At 44.2% G+C, this 17,467-nt stretch overlaps 1 protein-coding gene across 1 annotated transcript in view; it reads right to left on the reverse strand.

Annotated features, from left to right (window-relative positions):
• The window catches only part of SORCS2 (sortilin related VPS10 domain containing receptor 2), a gene marked incomplete at both ends in the record, with an annotated part of 556,540 nt that extends 545,124 nt beyond the window's left edge, over positions 1-11,416 (reverse strand). The window contains one exon of the mRNA XM_080638949.1: positions 11,084-11,416. Within this exon, the coding sequence (XP_080495075.1) occupies positions 11,084-11,416 (333 nt within the window). The remainder of the gene's footprint in view (positions 1-11,083) is intronic.
• Positions 11,417-17,467: the final 6,051 nt, after the last annotated feature.

Here is a 17,467-nt window from a genome sequence, read left to right on the forward strand (position 1 = left end):
ATGCAGGGGAATGCATCCCTTCTGTATCTTCCTTTGCAGAAGCTGGTGGGAACCAAATCACAAAGTGGGTTTCATGGAGCTACAAAAATGCTGTCTAGTTGATGCACAACATACTTTCTTGCTTCTCTTCTTTACAGTGCTTTTAGACAGAGTTTAATAATATCTGTGACCAAGAGAAAATTAAAACATAGATAGAGGGCCACTTGCTCCAAAAATGGGCACATTTGCTCCATCCACACATCTTCCTCCCTCCTCCACGTGCTCAGCAGCACCTTGGTCTATGTCACATACAAGAGAGGAAAAAATTACTGTGGATTATTTCATATTTGGTTTTCCTATGAAGCCAGGAAACTTCAAAAGAACAAGATCAGCTCTCAGCTGACTCTGACAGCACTGGCCTCCCCCAGCCACAGGGAAAGAAAAGCTCAGAACCACCAACAGTAACAGCTTTCCAATTCTCTACCCCCTAGAACCAGCCCCACCAAGTTCACTGTCAGTCCTCCATAATCTGTCACTGGTGCTCGGGACACAGCATGCACTCTGAAGCCACCATACTCCCAACACAGATGTTTTGCATTGTTGCTGTTCAGTTTGTACTCACTCAGGGTAAAGAACATGTTTCAAGACTGCTCTAAAGGCAGCTGAGACCTTTTGACATGCTTGCCATTATGTGGTTGGAAAGCAGAGGAAACCACTGATTAAAAGCCAAACAAATTAGCAAAATAAGAAATGGCCCTCTAAATCAAAAGCTGCAGTTCTGATGAAGTCCTACTGCCTTTGTGGGGGTATCTGAGCCTGGAAAAGCTTTTTAGTTCATATGCTTGCTTGCTTCTATGCTCTAACCACATTAAACACTGCAATACTCAAGACTCCAAAGTCCTATACGTATCAATTAACCTTGTGTGGTTTACAAGACTAAAATAAGAGAGGCCTGAAGGAATGATGTTCACATAGCGTATCCACAAACCAGTATGTAGCAGCCAAATCTAATGTGAACCCTTACTAGTCTCAACAAGGCCCCATAAAGTGTTCAGAAAGAGCACTGGGAACTTAGAGACACAAGTATATTAATACCAACCTACCATGAAGTAAGATACTGGGGTTTATTTATTTAATAATCACTGAGATTAAAGCCTGTAAGTTCAAATACACAAACACATACCAAAATCCCAATCACTGGATTTTGACTTCCTTTCCCACTGGGCAGATCTCAGCAGGTTGAGGTGAGTTGGGCAAAAGAGCACTAGTGTTTCTATGCCATCCAACTGCATGTGGTCTCCAGCATCACCAGCCAGGTCCCTGAACATCTCCAGGCATTTGCTGCTACAAATCTCCACGGAGTTCACCTCATGATCTCTGTAATAGGCTGAATATTGGAGCACTGTGTATGTGCACTACATCCTGATGGGTGCCCATTGCCAGTGGTGGTAACTGACTGGCAAAGATCTCTGTGCACACTGGCACATGTTGCTTTTGTATGGTTTATTTACGGGTTTATGCCTTCTCCATGGATCCCCTCAAAAACCATGCACAAAAATGAGCTGCCCCTACAAACAGCTTCACAAGTTCCCTCAGGGTTATACTCTTACACACTGATGCCTACTTACACTGAACAGCCAACACAATACCTAGGAGCATAAAAGAACCAAGAAAGGAATATTCTGCTTTCTATAAACAGCAAGAGTTAACCAGTCCTGCTGCAGGTTCAGACACCTTAGACTCATAGGTGGTTCTAATCCTCTGAAAAGAGTAAGTTACAAGGTATATTTTCTGCTAGCAAACACAGGAAAAATCTCTTATTGTATTTAGACCCAGGAGGATTTTACAGCAATCTACCATCCTCTGATACAACTGTGTTTTCAATGAAGAAACAACTATTTCTTCAGGATCGGTCACATTTAACACTGTGAAACACTGCCCAAAGCTCAAAGAGTGATTCCAACATATTCCTCTCACCCTCCAGCTGCCTCCCCTTCGGCATCTGTCTTGCAGTGACAATTGCTGGTGAAGGCAAGCATGGGAATGCATTAACCATGAGACCATGAGCAGGCTGTTCTTCAATACCTGAGAAAAGCAACTTTTCTTTGCTGTAGCTCAGTTAGGGGGGGCATGCTGCACACTGCTAGAGTTCACAGGTGGAACAACTCAATCCTCAGTAGTCATCATTATTTATTGGCATTACACAAGCACCTCATGCCAGTAACTCAGAGCACAGCCCCTGTACACATCTTGCTCATATATGCGCGGGGGGAAGGCTGATCTCACCCTGTGGCACTGCCAATCTGGGGAGCAGAGAAGAGGCAGTAACAGTGATTAAAACGTGTTTTCACATTGTGCAGTTTGCCATCTCCTAGAACTTTACACACTGGCCAGGGAACATGGACCTACTGCTCTATAGGAATAAGGACACATGGAAGTAGTTGGTGCTTGGAAATATGCTTCTGTGACACTTCGTGCGGTTATCGTAACTCCAGTGAGCTTCCAAGACCATGGAAGAACCAAAGTTCATAAAAAGAATTGTAAAAAACCCAAAAACCTGAACATCAAATGCATCTACTTTATCTAGCAGAAAAATTTTTAACAGTGCTATTGCACAGAAACCACAGAAATGAGCTGTTCTGCTAATGACAGAAGTATTTAAGTGTTTTTATGTCTTAAAAAATATTTACTGTTCTGTGGTTTTCTTTTAGAAAACACAGATAATCATGATGACATTAGAGAGATTAGAGGGAAGCCAGAAATGAACAATAACCTCTGTGTGTATGTACGTTTCTAACAACGTACCAGTCAAATACATGGTAGGTATGTACCTACATATGCAGGTACTGTCCTATGCAGATGGTGCAATTAAAGAGCTAGAATAAGAGAGTTATAAAGTAACACAATTTTAAAGGCCAAAATAAATGTTATTCAGAGGAATTATTATTAGTCTGCAAGAGTAGGAAGGGTACAAACACTGAGAAAGAAGCACAGTTATTTCACTATACTGATAAACAAGGGCAGAAAAAATCATGTCAAATACAGGTTAAGTTCACTGAGAATGTTTTTAGTCACAGAATCTTAAGTCTATTCAATGATCTTGAAGTGCCAGAATGTAGGCATTTAAATTAAACTGGACTACACATTAAAAGGAGCCTTGATCCAAACAAACATCAGAACAAGCAGATAAGTTTGCATGACCTGTGAAAGCCTTTTCTCCTCTAATCCCTAGACTGTACTGTGAAGCAGTCAAAGGAACAAAGAAACCATAGATGTGATTTTCTATGGTCCTGCCTCTTTTAGGTGTTACGGTGCTAAGCATTACTTTTATATTGAAGTGCACAGCTTAGAGCAACAGCAATCCTAAGACATAGGGAGTATCATTATTCTTGCAGGTAGGAAACTGAGGCACAAAGTCATCTATGCAATGCAAGCGCTATTTCAGAGGATAGTGGTGAGGTAACTGGCAAAGTTCCTTGGTACTCTTATTTGGCTTCAATTTAACCCAACAGCTGTTCATTTGGAAACTCACACCCTGCCTCTGGCCAAACCTCAGATTTCCCAGAGGTATCACCATGAATACTACAGCACTGCTCTAGAGCTCACAGACACAGTGACAGAGCTGTGTGAGTACCAGCTCTGCTGAGGTTCACACACTCTCAGTCCTTCAAGACAGCAGCACATCAGCATCGCTCTTTCCTCAGTAGCCTCAGCCAGGGTTGATGAAATCCAATAGGATTCATAAGCATAGCACTTCTCCACTCACCTTACCAAAGCAGATGTGCCAGCACACACCTATGACATTGAGCATTTCAGAGCACACAGTGGCAACTCCTTTGAAACACAGCTTCCGGCAGGAGGTGACACTGCCCTCCTCACCTCTGCACAACAGCACTGAGGCCGGAGGGCTCACCCAGCAGAAGGGTGTCATTGCCCCTCCTGCAAGACAGAGTTGATGTACATACACATCCTGCCAGAACAGACACTCACAACACTTACTGCTAAAACTGTTCCACTTTTTTTTGGCACATTGCAGATCTACTGGTTTGGACAAAAGAGAGAGAGACAGAAAAACATACCTACATACACACATCCATGAAGAGGGGGCATGTTTCTAAATTCTTGATTAACTCTCAAGTCAGAGGGGAAATTTCAGGCTCTGCCTCCACGACTGCTTATGTATGAATATTCTAAGTCATTAGGATTAAAAAAATAAACAGCTGCAGGAGCAGGCCTTGCACTGAAATTGAGACCTTGCGTAATCTCTGTCAAGGTACATCCTTTAAGCATACAATTCTGTTCCTTGGGGATGCATGTAGATAAAACTGTAATGATAAAATCTTTACAGCTTCATCTGCATTTTTGCATTGGGGTTGTTCAACACCCACCACAACAGAGTCTTACTGAACCTCCAACAGCCATGTTACAGAAAGGAAGCAAGGAAAGAACTGCAGCAGCAACAAACTCCAGGTATTTGGGTTAGGGATAACTTTGAATTACGTGTTTCATCATAGTTAGTCATCTAGACTCCTCTCCAATATGCAAAGAGAGATACACGTTTTCAAAAGTCAACTCCTCCAAGCTTTCTCAAGCATGGCTGTTAAGATTGTCTGGGGAGAGATCAACCCAGGGACCATCTCCACCTCCTTCCTACTGCAGAAGTCCAAGCTTAGACCTGATGGCTGAAGTAAGGCACAAGTAGTTTTGTCACTGGTGATCTCTTAGAGTTTAAAATTATTATTACTGGGGCAGGAGGTTGGGGATGGGAATGTCTGGTAAAGACTGTAAGACTATGAGAATGAAAATGCTGAAAGAATGTTGCAGGTCATCAAGTTTCATCCTGAGCTATAGCGAGCAGTCATATACTGCAGACTGCTTTCAACCTATACTTTCAGCTTTTGCTTAATCAAAGTTGTGTTTTCAGAAATGAAAAGGATCCTGCTTGCACTGCACTGCAGATTAGCTCTCCTTATGCTAACATCCTTTGGTCTTAATTGACAGGACACAGACATGCATATTTGGACATACGAAGAGCTTGGTATAAAAGCTCCTGTAATCTGGGCAGTTTCATGCTTTAAAGTCATAAACTGGTACATACCTTACAGAACTTCCCATTTTAGCACAACCATTACTGTTTTTTCTGAAAAGCTCATCATTTTCCCCTTCTGTTCTTTCAAAAAAGAATCTACTGGTCTAATGAATTCTAATAAAATCACGAGGGATGCCCTCATTTCTTTCTCCAAAGATCTCTACCAGTACATTCCTAACATTGTCAACCTTGGGAAGAATGTATTAGGTTCCCACTGTGATACGGGAACCTGCAATCAACAGCCTAAACACATATCTAATGACTGTTACTAAGCCAGATTGGGTTTATCATGCGCATGTAATATATCATCAGTATCAGAGACAGGATTTCAATCCGGTGTCTGTCTTTAGTGTTCATTGCTTAATTTCCCTCCTAGATTTCAACTGAGCTTTTCCCAATGCAGGCACAGCAGTACCTGCTCAAGCTAAGGCTGCCAGTAGCTTGCTTCTAAGCAAACCAGGTAACACCAGTTAAACCAGCAAACCAGGTAAAACCAGGTATGACTGCAGGTGTGGAGGGCTGCGCATGGAGGAAGACTTTCAAGCATGTTTGAAACACAGACTTACTAATTAAAGTATGTATCAATTTTAACTGTCTACTTAGGGAATGAGAAGAGGTGCTCACTCTTTCCCTCTAGCAGCTGGAACATGCTGAAATGTGGAGAGAGCTCAGCAGGCAGCAACATGACAAGCAAGCTGCAGGACTGGAAGAGAAGGGAAACAGAGGCTGGTAGAAGCAAATAAATGAAGTAAGGCACAAACTTTACATCATGAAACAAAAAAAGGAGGGAAAAGATGTTAAACTCCTAAGTTACTTCAGTCAGATTTATATTGCTCCACTTTCCATGTGGGATTCTGCTGTTCCACTCCAATATGATTACTGGGTTTGATTTCTAATATTCCGTTCGCTTTTTATCGCACTATCATCTCAAGGAATTCGAAAGGAAAAACAAACTCCCTATGGGAAATCTGCCTTTCACTTTGCAATATATCTGCCATTTATCAAAGAACTGAGCCATCAGGGGTTTTCACCTCCTTTAGTTTCATAAGAAGTAGTCTAGCTACTCCAGAAAAACAGCACCAAAACTTTACCACAAATGGACTTTTGCCCAGTTTGGATAGATAATTACATTTACCATTACAGATACTGCTACGGTAATATTGAAGTCAATGGCTTTTATAGATCTCCTCAGCACAATTTATTGCAAACTGAACAAAACAGAAAACCAATTAAATACAGTATCTGCCAGAAGAATACATTTAATGATCACCGGGCTCTACAAACCATAGATCATGAAACTGTATCACAAAGAGTAATATTTTTTAAATTAAACGAAGTATCTGTATATCAAATACAGGCAAGACTGGATCAGCTGAAGTTTTTGTGTGCAGCAAATTCTGTAGATGTGCAATAAAGCTTCCTTTCTGATAAGGTGCCGCTAAATATTAAGCCTGGAAAAAACTGTATATTTATGTTCATTTTCCATAACAAAGAGACAGACATTTATGAGGGATCACGACATCAACACACTCCACAAATAAGTGCCTGCATGGGCTGAGTATTTTGACAACAAACAAAAAAAGGAAATGCTGGCACCATGAAACAGCAGACTTGGAACTAGTTGGCCAAAGTCCTGTTCACAACACTTTAGCAGTCTGCACACAGCATGAAGAGCAGCCCATGAATCAAAATCAATTGTGAATACGAGTCTCGTTCTCCCCGTAGTTCTGCTTTGGCTTTGATTTTTGTTTTTTACATCCGCCAGTATTAATGCACAATGGGAATTCTCCAGGAGGATCAAAAAGATTATAGTTTTGCAAAGAAAGTTGTTTACCTGGCACAAAAAAAAAGCTCCTAGAATGACTGTAAATTCTCTTCTAAGGAAAAGTGGGGTTTTTAAAAGCCGTCATCAACTGACTGTTCTCCCCCAAATCAGAAAGGGCGGTGTATTTTTTGTAAATCTGGGAACATACATATTCAGCTTAACACAGTAAGAGGCAATTCTTTAAGCATGTTACCTGTATACATTCCGATGCACAACTTCATGTTATTTATCAGTTACACAAATGTCAATCACGAGCCCTTCTCAGAGTAAATGGTGCGCTGCACCACCCACCTGTCATGTCTTCAGTTTACGTTTTAAGACTGGAAAGGAAATTAGTTCCACTTGCATGAGCCTTTGTTTGAAAGTAATAGCACACAACAGATTTCTGTGGGCATAGGGGACAGAGAGCAGAAATACTAATTGTAGGAGTTCAGTAACCAGATACACTCCTGATGTTACAAGGACTAGCTTTGCAAGACTTGCATTGCCAGTGATGGTTTTAACTATGCACCCCACTGTCAGGAAAGGTCAGGGACACACTTGTCATTTGTGGAATTTATAAATAGTTATTAGAGTACAGAATAAAAGTAATGAGGACACAAAACAGGAACCAATTTGCATGCCTCCCTGTAGAGCCCCCTCTTGACAAAGGAAGTTTAGTGTGATCTTTCCCAGTTATTCCACCTCACTTCACAATCAGTCTGACCATATACTCTGCTGTGCTATTAAATCCACCATTTCTCTAATTCACAAACATTATGAGAGGATAATAAAGCACACGTCAGTACAGAAAAGAAAGAAGAGGAAAGAGGATCGATATAATTTATAGTCTCCTTAATTTCTTTCAAGACATCTCATGCAACCAAAAAAATCACATGCTCCTATTACTGAGGCACAGGAGGATTTACAAGATGTAAGTAAATTTTTTAAGCCCCATTCAGCCTAACCTCTGCCCCTTTCAAATTTATTTATTTGCCCTTGATCCACACATACGACTACTCCATGATAGCACTTCCAATGAGCTATTCATGCAGGTGAGCATCCCTCAGAGAAGCAGATGCTCCCTCCATTTTTATGGCTATTTGTCTCTCCATCACGGAGCTCAAAGGAATAATCCTACTGCATATTTCTTCTTCATTTATTTTACTAGGCGAGGTGTTTAAGAGGATGTATGGTCATCTGGAGCTCATCACTGTCAAATTTTCAGCCACGCAGCTGTAAAGGGTAAAGGAACTAGTTTAGCTCCTTGGTTTACAAAGTGCTGAGTACCTCCAATGAGGTGCCAAATGTGCATGGTGACACTTTAAGATTGCTTAGTGCCTCCTGAGGTTTGCAGGGCCTGATCCAAAACCCCACTGTTATGAATGACAGTCCTCCCCTAGCCTGCAGCATGCCTGGGACAGAATAGCACTTCACAGCTCAACAATGTGCTTCAATGGGAAGGCAAGAGTTACCATAGATTTAAGAAGACAGCATAAGGTGGCAGGTTTGAGAAGCACCACATCTTAGTGTTTCTACCTCCAAACAATTAACACTTAGTAAAATAAGTAAATAAATACATACAATCTCTAGCATACTGTGATACATACCTATATAAACAAACATTCAAGACTACCTTAAATAAGTTTTGGATCAGGTACTAATTTTCAACTGTTTTAATCTCGCGCACATAGAGGCAGCAAAACTCTCTCCAAACCCTTTAAGCCCGTCCTGCTTCCATTTGGCTTAGTGTAGTTCTTCCACTTCTTCTAAAAAAAGAAAGATGCCACAGACTGTCTTTACAAATCAGTTTTCTCTGGAAGGCTTTGTTAAAATCAGCTCTTCTTCTGGAAGCATGCAATAAAGCAAAGCTAACAAGAAAAGAAAGTGCAGAAAAATGCTGACAGTCAGACTGTAAAACATCCAGTGCAAAAGACTGGCTGCTGTCATCTGGGGTAAGGCAGCAATGAGTCTTCCATTACCCGGTCACTGGTTCAAATCCAGTCTTGCTTGACAGTAATCACCTGATGGCAGGCAGAGGAAGCAACATAACTTTTAAAGTAACTGCAAAAGTATCTTTTATTGAATGTGTAAATACTTCAGAGAAGGTCTGCAGGCATTCAGGATGAGAAAACTGAAAAACTGAATTAGCAGATAGTAACTAAGCAAACAAAAAAGAACTAAATTGCAGCAAAGACTGTAACCACTTCCATTCATTCTGACAGTCACTGTTTATCTCTGCTTTTGAAGAAATTGCTTGCTAGTATTCTCCTAAGTGAAGTGTAGCACACTGTGAAAAAATAACAACATTTTAGCAATACAAGCCCTGACTGCAGCATCTGTTATTAAATCTTTGCAGAGAGGCGAGGAGAGACCACTAGTCATAAATGTGGATTAGCAAGGTTCTACTTATATTCCTTTTAGAGTGCGGAGTGCTTTGCATGAAAGCTGTTACTTGCCTTTTATGTTAAAAAATGAACTTATGCCAACTTTTTAATACTGAACTCTTTGAGGAAGTCACTCTAACAGGCTGCAAGCACTGTCCATAAAACCCAGCAGCATTCTAACCACAGAGAAATGGAAGGACAAAATCAGAATAGTTGATGCTGCTGGTCTGCAACATTTTCTTTTCACAGAAAATGCCCATCATCTTACACTTCCTCCCTGAGCAAATCAAGAACTGAAAGCATCAAGCGTTATGATGCTGACTCCAACTCTGACACCTGATTATACAAGAGCACTAACGCAAGCACTCAGCGTGATCAAGGGAATCCCTGCACTCTCACCACCGCAGCCTCAGAGGCTCCATGTCTGGGTAGACTCTGAACCAAACAGGCAGAAACCAGGACCGGAGATCCTAGAGAAAGGACGATCGTTCACATACATATGAGAAGTGTAATGCAAGCTCCCTGAACTGAGCCAAGTTTAAGTAAACTTTATGCTAAATTCACAAAGTTCAAGCAGAGTCGGAGCTTAGCTGAACTGCAGTAAAAACACCCGGGAGTGTTCCAGAAACACTAAAATCCTCCTGGAGAAAGTTGATCTTGAGCCTTCATAACGATATTTTCTTGCCTGTGAAGTTACACAGAACGTGCAAGGTGCTATGTAAGATTTACCTATGACACCCACTGTTGATATAATGTTTCAGTGAAGGCTAAATTAGAAGCAGCAAATCCCTGAAACTGCCTCTGTAAATACACAACCACTAATGACTCAATATATGAAGAAATGAAGACTAGCTGATATCGAAAGTGAGTTATACACAGATTATGGGTGCTCACCACGAGCGCTGCTGTCTAAAATGGATAATTGAGTAATAACGGCACGCTGCTTCAACTGCGAGAAGTTGTGACCACGGATGCTCTAACGCAGTAACACTGGTCCCAGGCGCGATTCCCATCCATCGGAGAGGCTGTAAAAGCCTCGGAGCGCTGCTGCTGCTCCGGACCCCGCGGGACCCCGCGGCCGGCCCCAGCCCCCGCGCGCACCGCCCGCGCCGTGCGGAAGCTCCGCGGGCAGCGCTGCTCGCCCGCTCCTGCCGCTCACCTCTACCTCAAGCCTAGGGCTGCGCCTTATTTGATTCTGGGGTTGGTTTGGGGTTTTCTTCCCCCCGGGCGCTGGTGAAGCGGAGCGCGGCGCGCGGGAGGTGACACGGGGCTGAGCGGATCGAGGTGAATCGATTAAATCTCGACATTTAACCTGGGACTTCACGCCGGGCGAGAGGAGCTGATCCCAGGCCCACAGCTCGCCCCCCTCCTCCCTGCACAGCCCCGGGGGCACGCACGGACACCGCCTCGCTGCGCCGGGGCCAAGCCTTCCTCCTCGCCCCCCTCGTCCTCCTCCTCGCAGTGCGGCGCGCACCGCGCACCCGGCCCCTCCGCAAGATGCGCGCCCGCAAACTTTTCAAACTTTCCAAAGGGAGGGTGAGCGACGCCGGCCCGACCCCGGCGGCTCCTCGCCTCCCGCCGGCACCTCACCGGGTGCTGCTCGCCCCGAGCGTGGCCCGCGGGGATCCCCTCGCCCCTGGCCGGGCGGCGGGAGCAGCGCGCTCCGGCCGCACCGAGCGCAGCGGAGCGCAGGCGGCAGCAGCAGGGTGCGCCCCGCGAGTTGGAGGTGCAAAGCAATAGTAAGGGCAGGGTATGGACAGGGGTACGGGCAGGGATACAGCAGGGAACCCCCCCCAGCCCGCCCGCACCGCCCCTCGCACTCACGCTGCTGTTCTCTCCCGTCCAGTGCACCATCGCCTGGTTGTGAGACGCGTCCCCTTTCAGCACGAAGGAGGTGCTGATGAGGGAGACCTGCTCCCGGCCCGCCGCCGAGGATGCTCTCTTGGAGGGGCTGTCCCCCGCCGCCGCCGCCCCACCGCCCAGCCTTGGCTCTGGCGGGCTGCGCGCCCCGCGGGTGAGCACTTCTCCGGGGCGCAGGGGACCGCAGGGCTCCACGCAGCGCGGCGCGGCAGCAGCGCCGAGCAGCAGCAGCAGCAGCATGAGGAGAGGCAGGCGCGCAGCTCCGGCAGCGCACACGCGTGTCCCGCCGCACGCCATGGTGGCTGTGCGGAGCGGCAGTGACAGCGGGGAGGTGGCGGAGGGACACCCCGCGCGGAGGGCGGGCGCGGGGGAGGGCTGTAACCGGAGCGCGGCAGCGGCGTGCGCGGGGCTGCGCCCAGCCAGGGCGGCGCCGCCATCTGCTGGCCCGCGCGGAAACACCGGGCGGCGACGGGGCGCGGGATGCGGTGGGTCTGGTACTCACGGGCGGACACCGGGGAGCGGCGGCGGTGGCGGCGGGGTCCTCCCGGCGCGGCGGGAACGGGCACCGGCAGAGTGGGGCGCTTGAGAAGTTTCTCGCTGCGCTGCTCGGAAAGGGTTCTCCTGAGCGCTCCGGGCAAAACCCGCAGAGCCACTCGGGGCGGCCGCGCTCCAGGCCGAGGGTCGCGGCCCCTGTAGGCACAGGAGATGGCCATGGCGTAGCCGTCAGTCCCAGGAGGCTGCAGTGGTAAAGTCAGAGGGGTTCTGTAAAGCGCTGTTGGAAGCCGAGGAACGAATGAAGCAGGTGCAGAAATACGGTTCTTGTGATTAACACGGGAAGTGTTTCCGTGGAGCCTGGAAGCCCGGCCGGCCCTCTGCCCCGCGGCTCCTGGGAGGCACCAAGCTCCTCACTGCGTATTTCAGAGCCAACTGCTAACCCAGCATCAACAGCTGCGTGTACCTGGGACTTGCAACTTGTGAGTGGTCCATGGAGGCATTGCTCAGGACAGCATCCGTGGTCACGGCCAGGAGGGGCAATGCAGGGTCAGTGCAGTGTGCAGGAACCCAGAGCAGACAGGTGAAGTGGTGGACAAAGCTTTAGGCATTATGGATGGGGTGCTCTTCCTGCTCCACCGCAGTGTGCTGCGTAACTGTGAACAGACTGGGGCTTGTGAACCGGTTTGGTGCTGCGAGAGAGAGCAGGTTAGAATCGCAGGGTAATTGAGGTTGGCAGGGATCTCCGGAGGATTCCTGCTCCAACCTGCTGCACAGTCCAGGGCGAGCTCTGAAGCTGTATCTGACTTCACAGTACCATAAAGTTGCTCAGGCCTGAATGTCAGAAAATACATTTGGAAGACCACTGAGGGAAGTAATGACTCCAGCTGCTGGCAAACAAGTTTGGTGACACCTAACAGGAGAGATCTGTACTGCGTAAAACCAATGTGAGTGAAGTTAGTAAACCAGCTTTAGTTGTAATCTGCCTTTACCCTAATGGCCTAGAAAATTAGGATTACAAAGGCTTTTTCTAGGAAGATTAATAGAAAAAATAGTATCCACAGGTTTAACTATACCATTTACAGGCTTGTGATGACTGCCATAATGACCTCAAGTAACCTGGTCATCCCAAATTCATATAAAACCAACTCTGAACAAGCTATATGAATATATCTTAGCTGTACACCTTCAGTGCTAGGAGACCTATGGAAACCTGCCCTGTTATTACTGTCGTGGCTCAAGCTATAGGGCAGTTTCAAATTAAGGATGACTCGCTCATTTCAAAAGGAATAAAGATTAAAAATAAAAATGATTAAGCAAAAAAAATCCCACTTTTTTTTCCTCAGCTCCCAACAAAGTCCTCTTTCAGAGTTCCAAGTGCAGACCCATAGCTTCAGAACTGCCTCTGCACAGCCTTCCCCCTCATTCCTCCAGCACAGGTTCTGAATTAACAGATGAAATGGTGCCTCTTCTGGGAATCTCCAGCTGCCAGTTGTGGAGATTCTGCCCAAAACCCTGCCAGCCCAAGCCCAGCAGCCAGCAGGAACGTGGGCAGGCAGCACCACCTGCCCCAGGCCACCAGAAGCTGAAGTGAAACGTGAGCATGAGATGAGAATGATACTTGCCTGCAGTTAGTTTCCTCACAGTGTCTTACCCTCTGAAACACTACCCTTTGTAAGGGGAAAACCACCTGGTTTTAAGTGGGCAAAAAAGTTAGTTTTCCAGACAAAACCCCCTTGTCTCTCGCAAACTGGTCTCAGTGACAGCTGGTGGTCACATGCTTGTTTGAATCCTTGGTGTTTGGACATGTTCTTCAGGGGCACAGAATTGAGCAGTGATTCAACTGCTCACAGAAGACACATGAGTGGGAAGTGATTCCTGCTGGGGTAGCTCTTGCATGTTGAGCGAGTCACCTTCCATCTTTGGCATCTCTGCACAAAAAGGAACAAGGGAAAAAATGCTGAATTGTTAAGCAAACACTGACAGACCACAATAATATCAACCAGTGAGAAGGGGTGATTTATCCATTATTAGGAACTCAATAGTTTTTATTCTAACATCATGGCCTATCCTGTGAAGATTACTCAACATATTCCATAAGAATAGGTGGAAGGGCCCAAGACTCTACATGTTAAAACTGGCATACAAATCTGCATGCTTCACCTGAATGAATACAGTTTGATTTTGTCATGCTTAACCATTTTGCATTCACCACTGTCTTCAAAAGGCAGGGCTCCCAGTGAGCAGCAGCTAAGAGAAATGATGATAACATCCACATTCCTAAGAGTCTAACTCTTTGTATCTTTCAGTACCTGATATTTCTTGTGATGAGGCTTAAAAAGAGAAAGAAAAGCAAGAAGTAACTCTTGAACTAATGAAGTCTGGTTTCCTCCAACCTTGCATATTATAGTTAACCACAAAGTCTGCTTCAATCTTTTCCCACTTTCAGAATATCTTTCCCATGTATCTTCACAGGAACCTAAAAGATCCACTAACAAAGTCCTCCTTGTCTGCCCACTCACAAAACTTGCCATTTATTTTTGTGACCTCCCCATTTGCCAATTTAGTTGACATTGTCTTACAGGTTCAGAAGATGTTAACCAAGGTAGATGGACAAACACCCAGCCCAACTGATTGTTCATTGACAAAGAATAATTGCACAGGCCTTTTATTCTTAAGCAAGTCAATTAAAAATCTCACCGGAAGGATGCTAAGGCAGAGAGAAATGGATGTAATTCTTATTTCTCTGTGTGAATTGCGAGACCTGAGTAGATGGGGATGAATCACTCAACCTACCACTGTGCTTGTCGCTAATTGAATCCCTTAGTATCAGGCTCTTAAGAGGTCAAGGATTAAATGGAACCAAAAGTAACTTCTCTATTTTCCCTCCTTTAGAGATAATCATAACCAAGACAGATGGATGGGCAATCTATGAAAATATTGCCCTATCTCTTGGCTCTGTCACTAAGTGAAAGGCTTTTATGTGGCCACTTCTTCAGTGGTTGTTGAAGCTAGTTTTACATCAACCAGATGAATATACACTTACAGAATTTTGCAATCAAATAACGCATATTTATTGTATCTAATACACAATAATACAATGTTGTAGCTCTAGAATAGGGAGATGGTAGCAATAATACCTGTATTGCATTGTATCACTATTGTGTACGCTTAATGGCAGTGTAGGTTCAAAATATGAGTGTCGAGCAGATCATCACAGGTCAGGGTCCAATTGTGTTAGGTAGGTTCTGTAGAAAAAGAGAGAACAAAGGTTGATCCAGCCTCATGGAAACGTTTGGTTATGCAAAGGACAATCAAAATAACATACTTCTAGTCCAAAGCATGACCAGAATATTTAATTACTTCTAATTCTGTTGTGACTATTCCAGCTGAAATGCAATCAGAAAAGTACTGCTACTGATTTTTCTAGGTTTGTTAACATCAAGTATGTTACTAAAGGAAGAAAGCTGATTTACAGACCACCTAGTGTAATTTCTTCTAGAAAACTCAAGCAAGCTGAGCAATGTAAGAGATGACTGAGAAGTAAAGGGCTTTCCCAGTTTCAAAGCTTGCTTAAATGAAACTTTTTAAGGCTTGCCAAAACGTTATTTTAGAGTGACTTTAAGGATTGCTAAAACAGAGGCTTCTCTAAATTTCTGTCACCTTTTATGTTTCCTATAAACTCTGGCTCAGCAAGTACACATGAGCAGACAAAAAGCCAAATAACCTAGTATCAGATACCTCTGAGCTCCTCTAGTCCCAGAAGTAAACTTGAAAAAGAATGTGTTGTAAATCCAAGGCAAGTTTCTTCCTGTTAATGGCAGAATTATTAGTGATATACTAATAACTTCTACCCCATTTTTATTGACTGTCTGATTAGATTAAGATTAAAAAGGCTTCAGTTAATGCACCTCTAACATCACCATGTTCATTTCTGATCAAACACTGAAAGTATTACAAAAAGCTGCAAGTTCTGCTTGAGCAGAAACCAAGAGGCAATGCTAATACTCCTTTTGCTACGGGCCTTAAGAGGTGCTTGCAAATAAGGATATTGATACTAATTTGTTACATGTCTCTCACAGTCCCCTTAGGCTGGTAGTGCAAGATGACTGAAGATGCGCAATATGGTAGAAAATCACAGAAGAATTACCCATTTAAGCATGCTCCTTATAGATTGTTTACCTCTTTTTAAGGTTGATTTAAATCAGTGTATCAAAATATATTTAGGATACCTTATTTTATTAATTAGATACAAACCAATTTCCATTTACATTGTGCTTATGTTAACAACATCATTAAGAGCACAGTGACATGCAGTTTTCAGCAAAATGCTCATGCAAGAGAGCAACTTAGAACAGAACAGACTTGACCAGGTTGGAAAAGACCTTTAAGATCAAGTCCAACCATTACCCCAGGACTCTCAAGACCACCACTAAAGCTATCACTGAGGCCTTGTCTACACAGTTTTTGAGCATTTCCAGGGATGGTGATTCCACCACTGCCCCGGGCAGCCTGTTCCAATGCCTGAGCACCCTCTCAGTGAAGACATTTTTCCTAATATCCAGTCTAAACCTCCCCTGGCGTACTTTGAGGCCATTTCCTCTTGTCCTATCACTTGTTTCTTGGAAGAAGAGACTGACCCCCACCTCACTACAACCTCCTTTCAGGTAGTTGTAGAGAATGATAAGGTCCCCCCTGCGCCTCCTCTTCTCCAGACTAAACAACCCCAGGTCCCTCAGCCATTCCTCATAAGACATATTCTTCAGACCCTCCACCAGCTCTGTTGCACTTCTCTGGACCCACTCCAGAACTGAACACAGCATTCAAGGTGCGGCCTCATCAGTGCACAGTACAGGGGCATGATCACTGCCCTGCCACTGCTGGCTACACTATTGCTGAATAGCTTATTAGTTATTATTATTAGTTATTTCTAAATAATTTAATCTCATATGTGTCTTGTCAAAATGCCTGACTCCAAACTAGCCTTTTTACTCCCTCTGATCACAGCCTAAGCTAACAAATTAATAAATGGCAACACAATTAACAAAAAAAAGCTTTCTTCTGTGTTACACGTAAATTATTGCACATGTATATACCCTGATGTCCCTCATGCCAATCAGCAGAGGTTTTATTTAGCTAGGTCTCTCAGGGTCCAAACTAAATTCTATTTGTATTATTACAACTACAAGAAAAAAAGATATATCTTTCCATAGTCAACAAATGTAGATGTATTAAAACTGTTCTCAATAGCTGTTCCATTTGAGAGAATAGAAAAATCAAGCAGATGTCAGATTGTTTTGTTTGCATTAATTCACTGATACATTGCTGTCAGCAGCTAGCCCAGATGCTCACAGAAGAAAGCAGCAATAAATAGGAAGCAGTACTTGTCACTGGAAAAAACAGCCTCTACTTCTGTGGGCAGTTCTGAAGAAAAGTGAGTAGCTGCTTTTGTTCTAGGAAGGACTGACTAAGAGACAAAGTACATGTTCAATTATCCTGTTCAAATTTGAACAATAGAAAAGACAGTGGATTTAAGTATAGTGTATTATCTCTGATTATTAAGGAGAGCTGTGTTCAGGTATGAGTACACTAACTGACATACACCTATGAGAAAAACATTGGAATTTGAGGGAATAAATAACTTCTAATTTTATCAGTATCAAGTTAGCAGACAGCATGTATGCAGGAAAAAAATGGCACAACCACCCATTATAGGTTCTTGTATTGGTTATATAGGTTATATATTTTATAGGTTATATGGGCAAATAGCCCATAAACAACAGCTTACTGAGGTTGTCTAGAAACTTCATCCTTTGAGCACCATTGGCTTTCATCTCATTCAGTGAAAGCAACTGA

This window comes from Psittacula echo, assembly GCF_963264785.1.
Source record: "Psittacula echo genome assembly, chromosome: 1".
Taxonomy (NCBI): Eukaryota; Metazoa; Chordata; class Aves; order Psittaciformes; family Psittacidae; genus Psittacula; species Psittacula echo.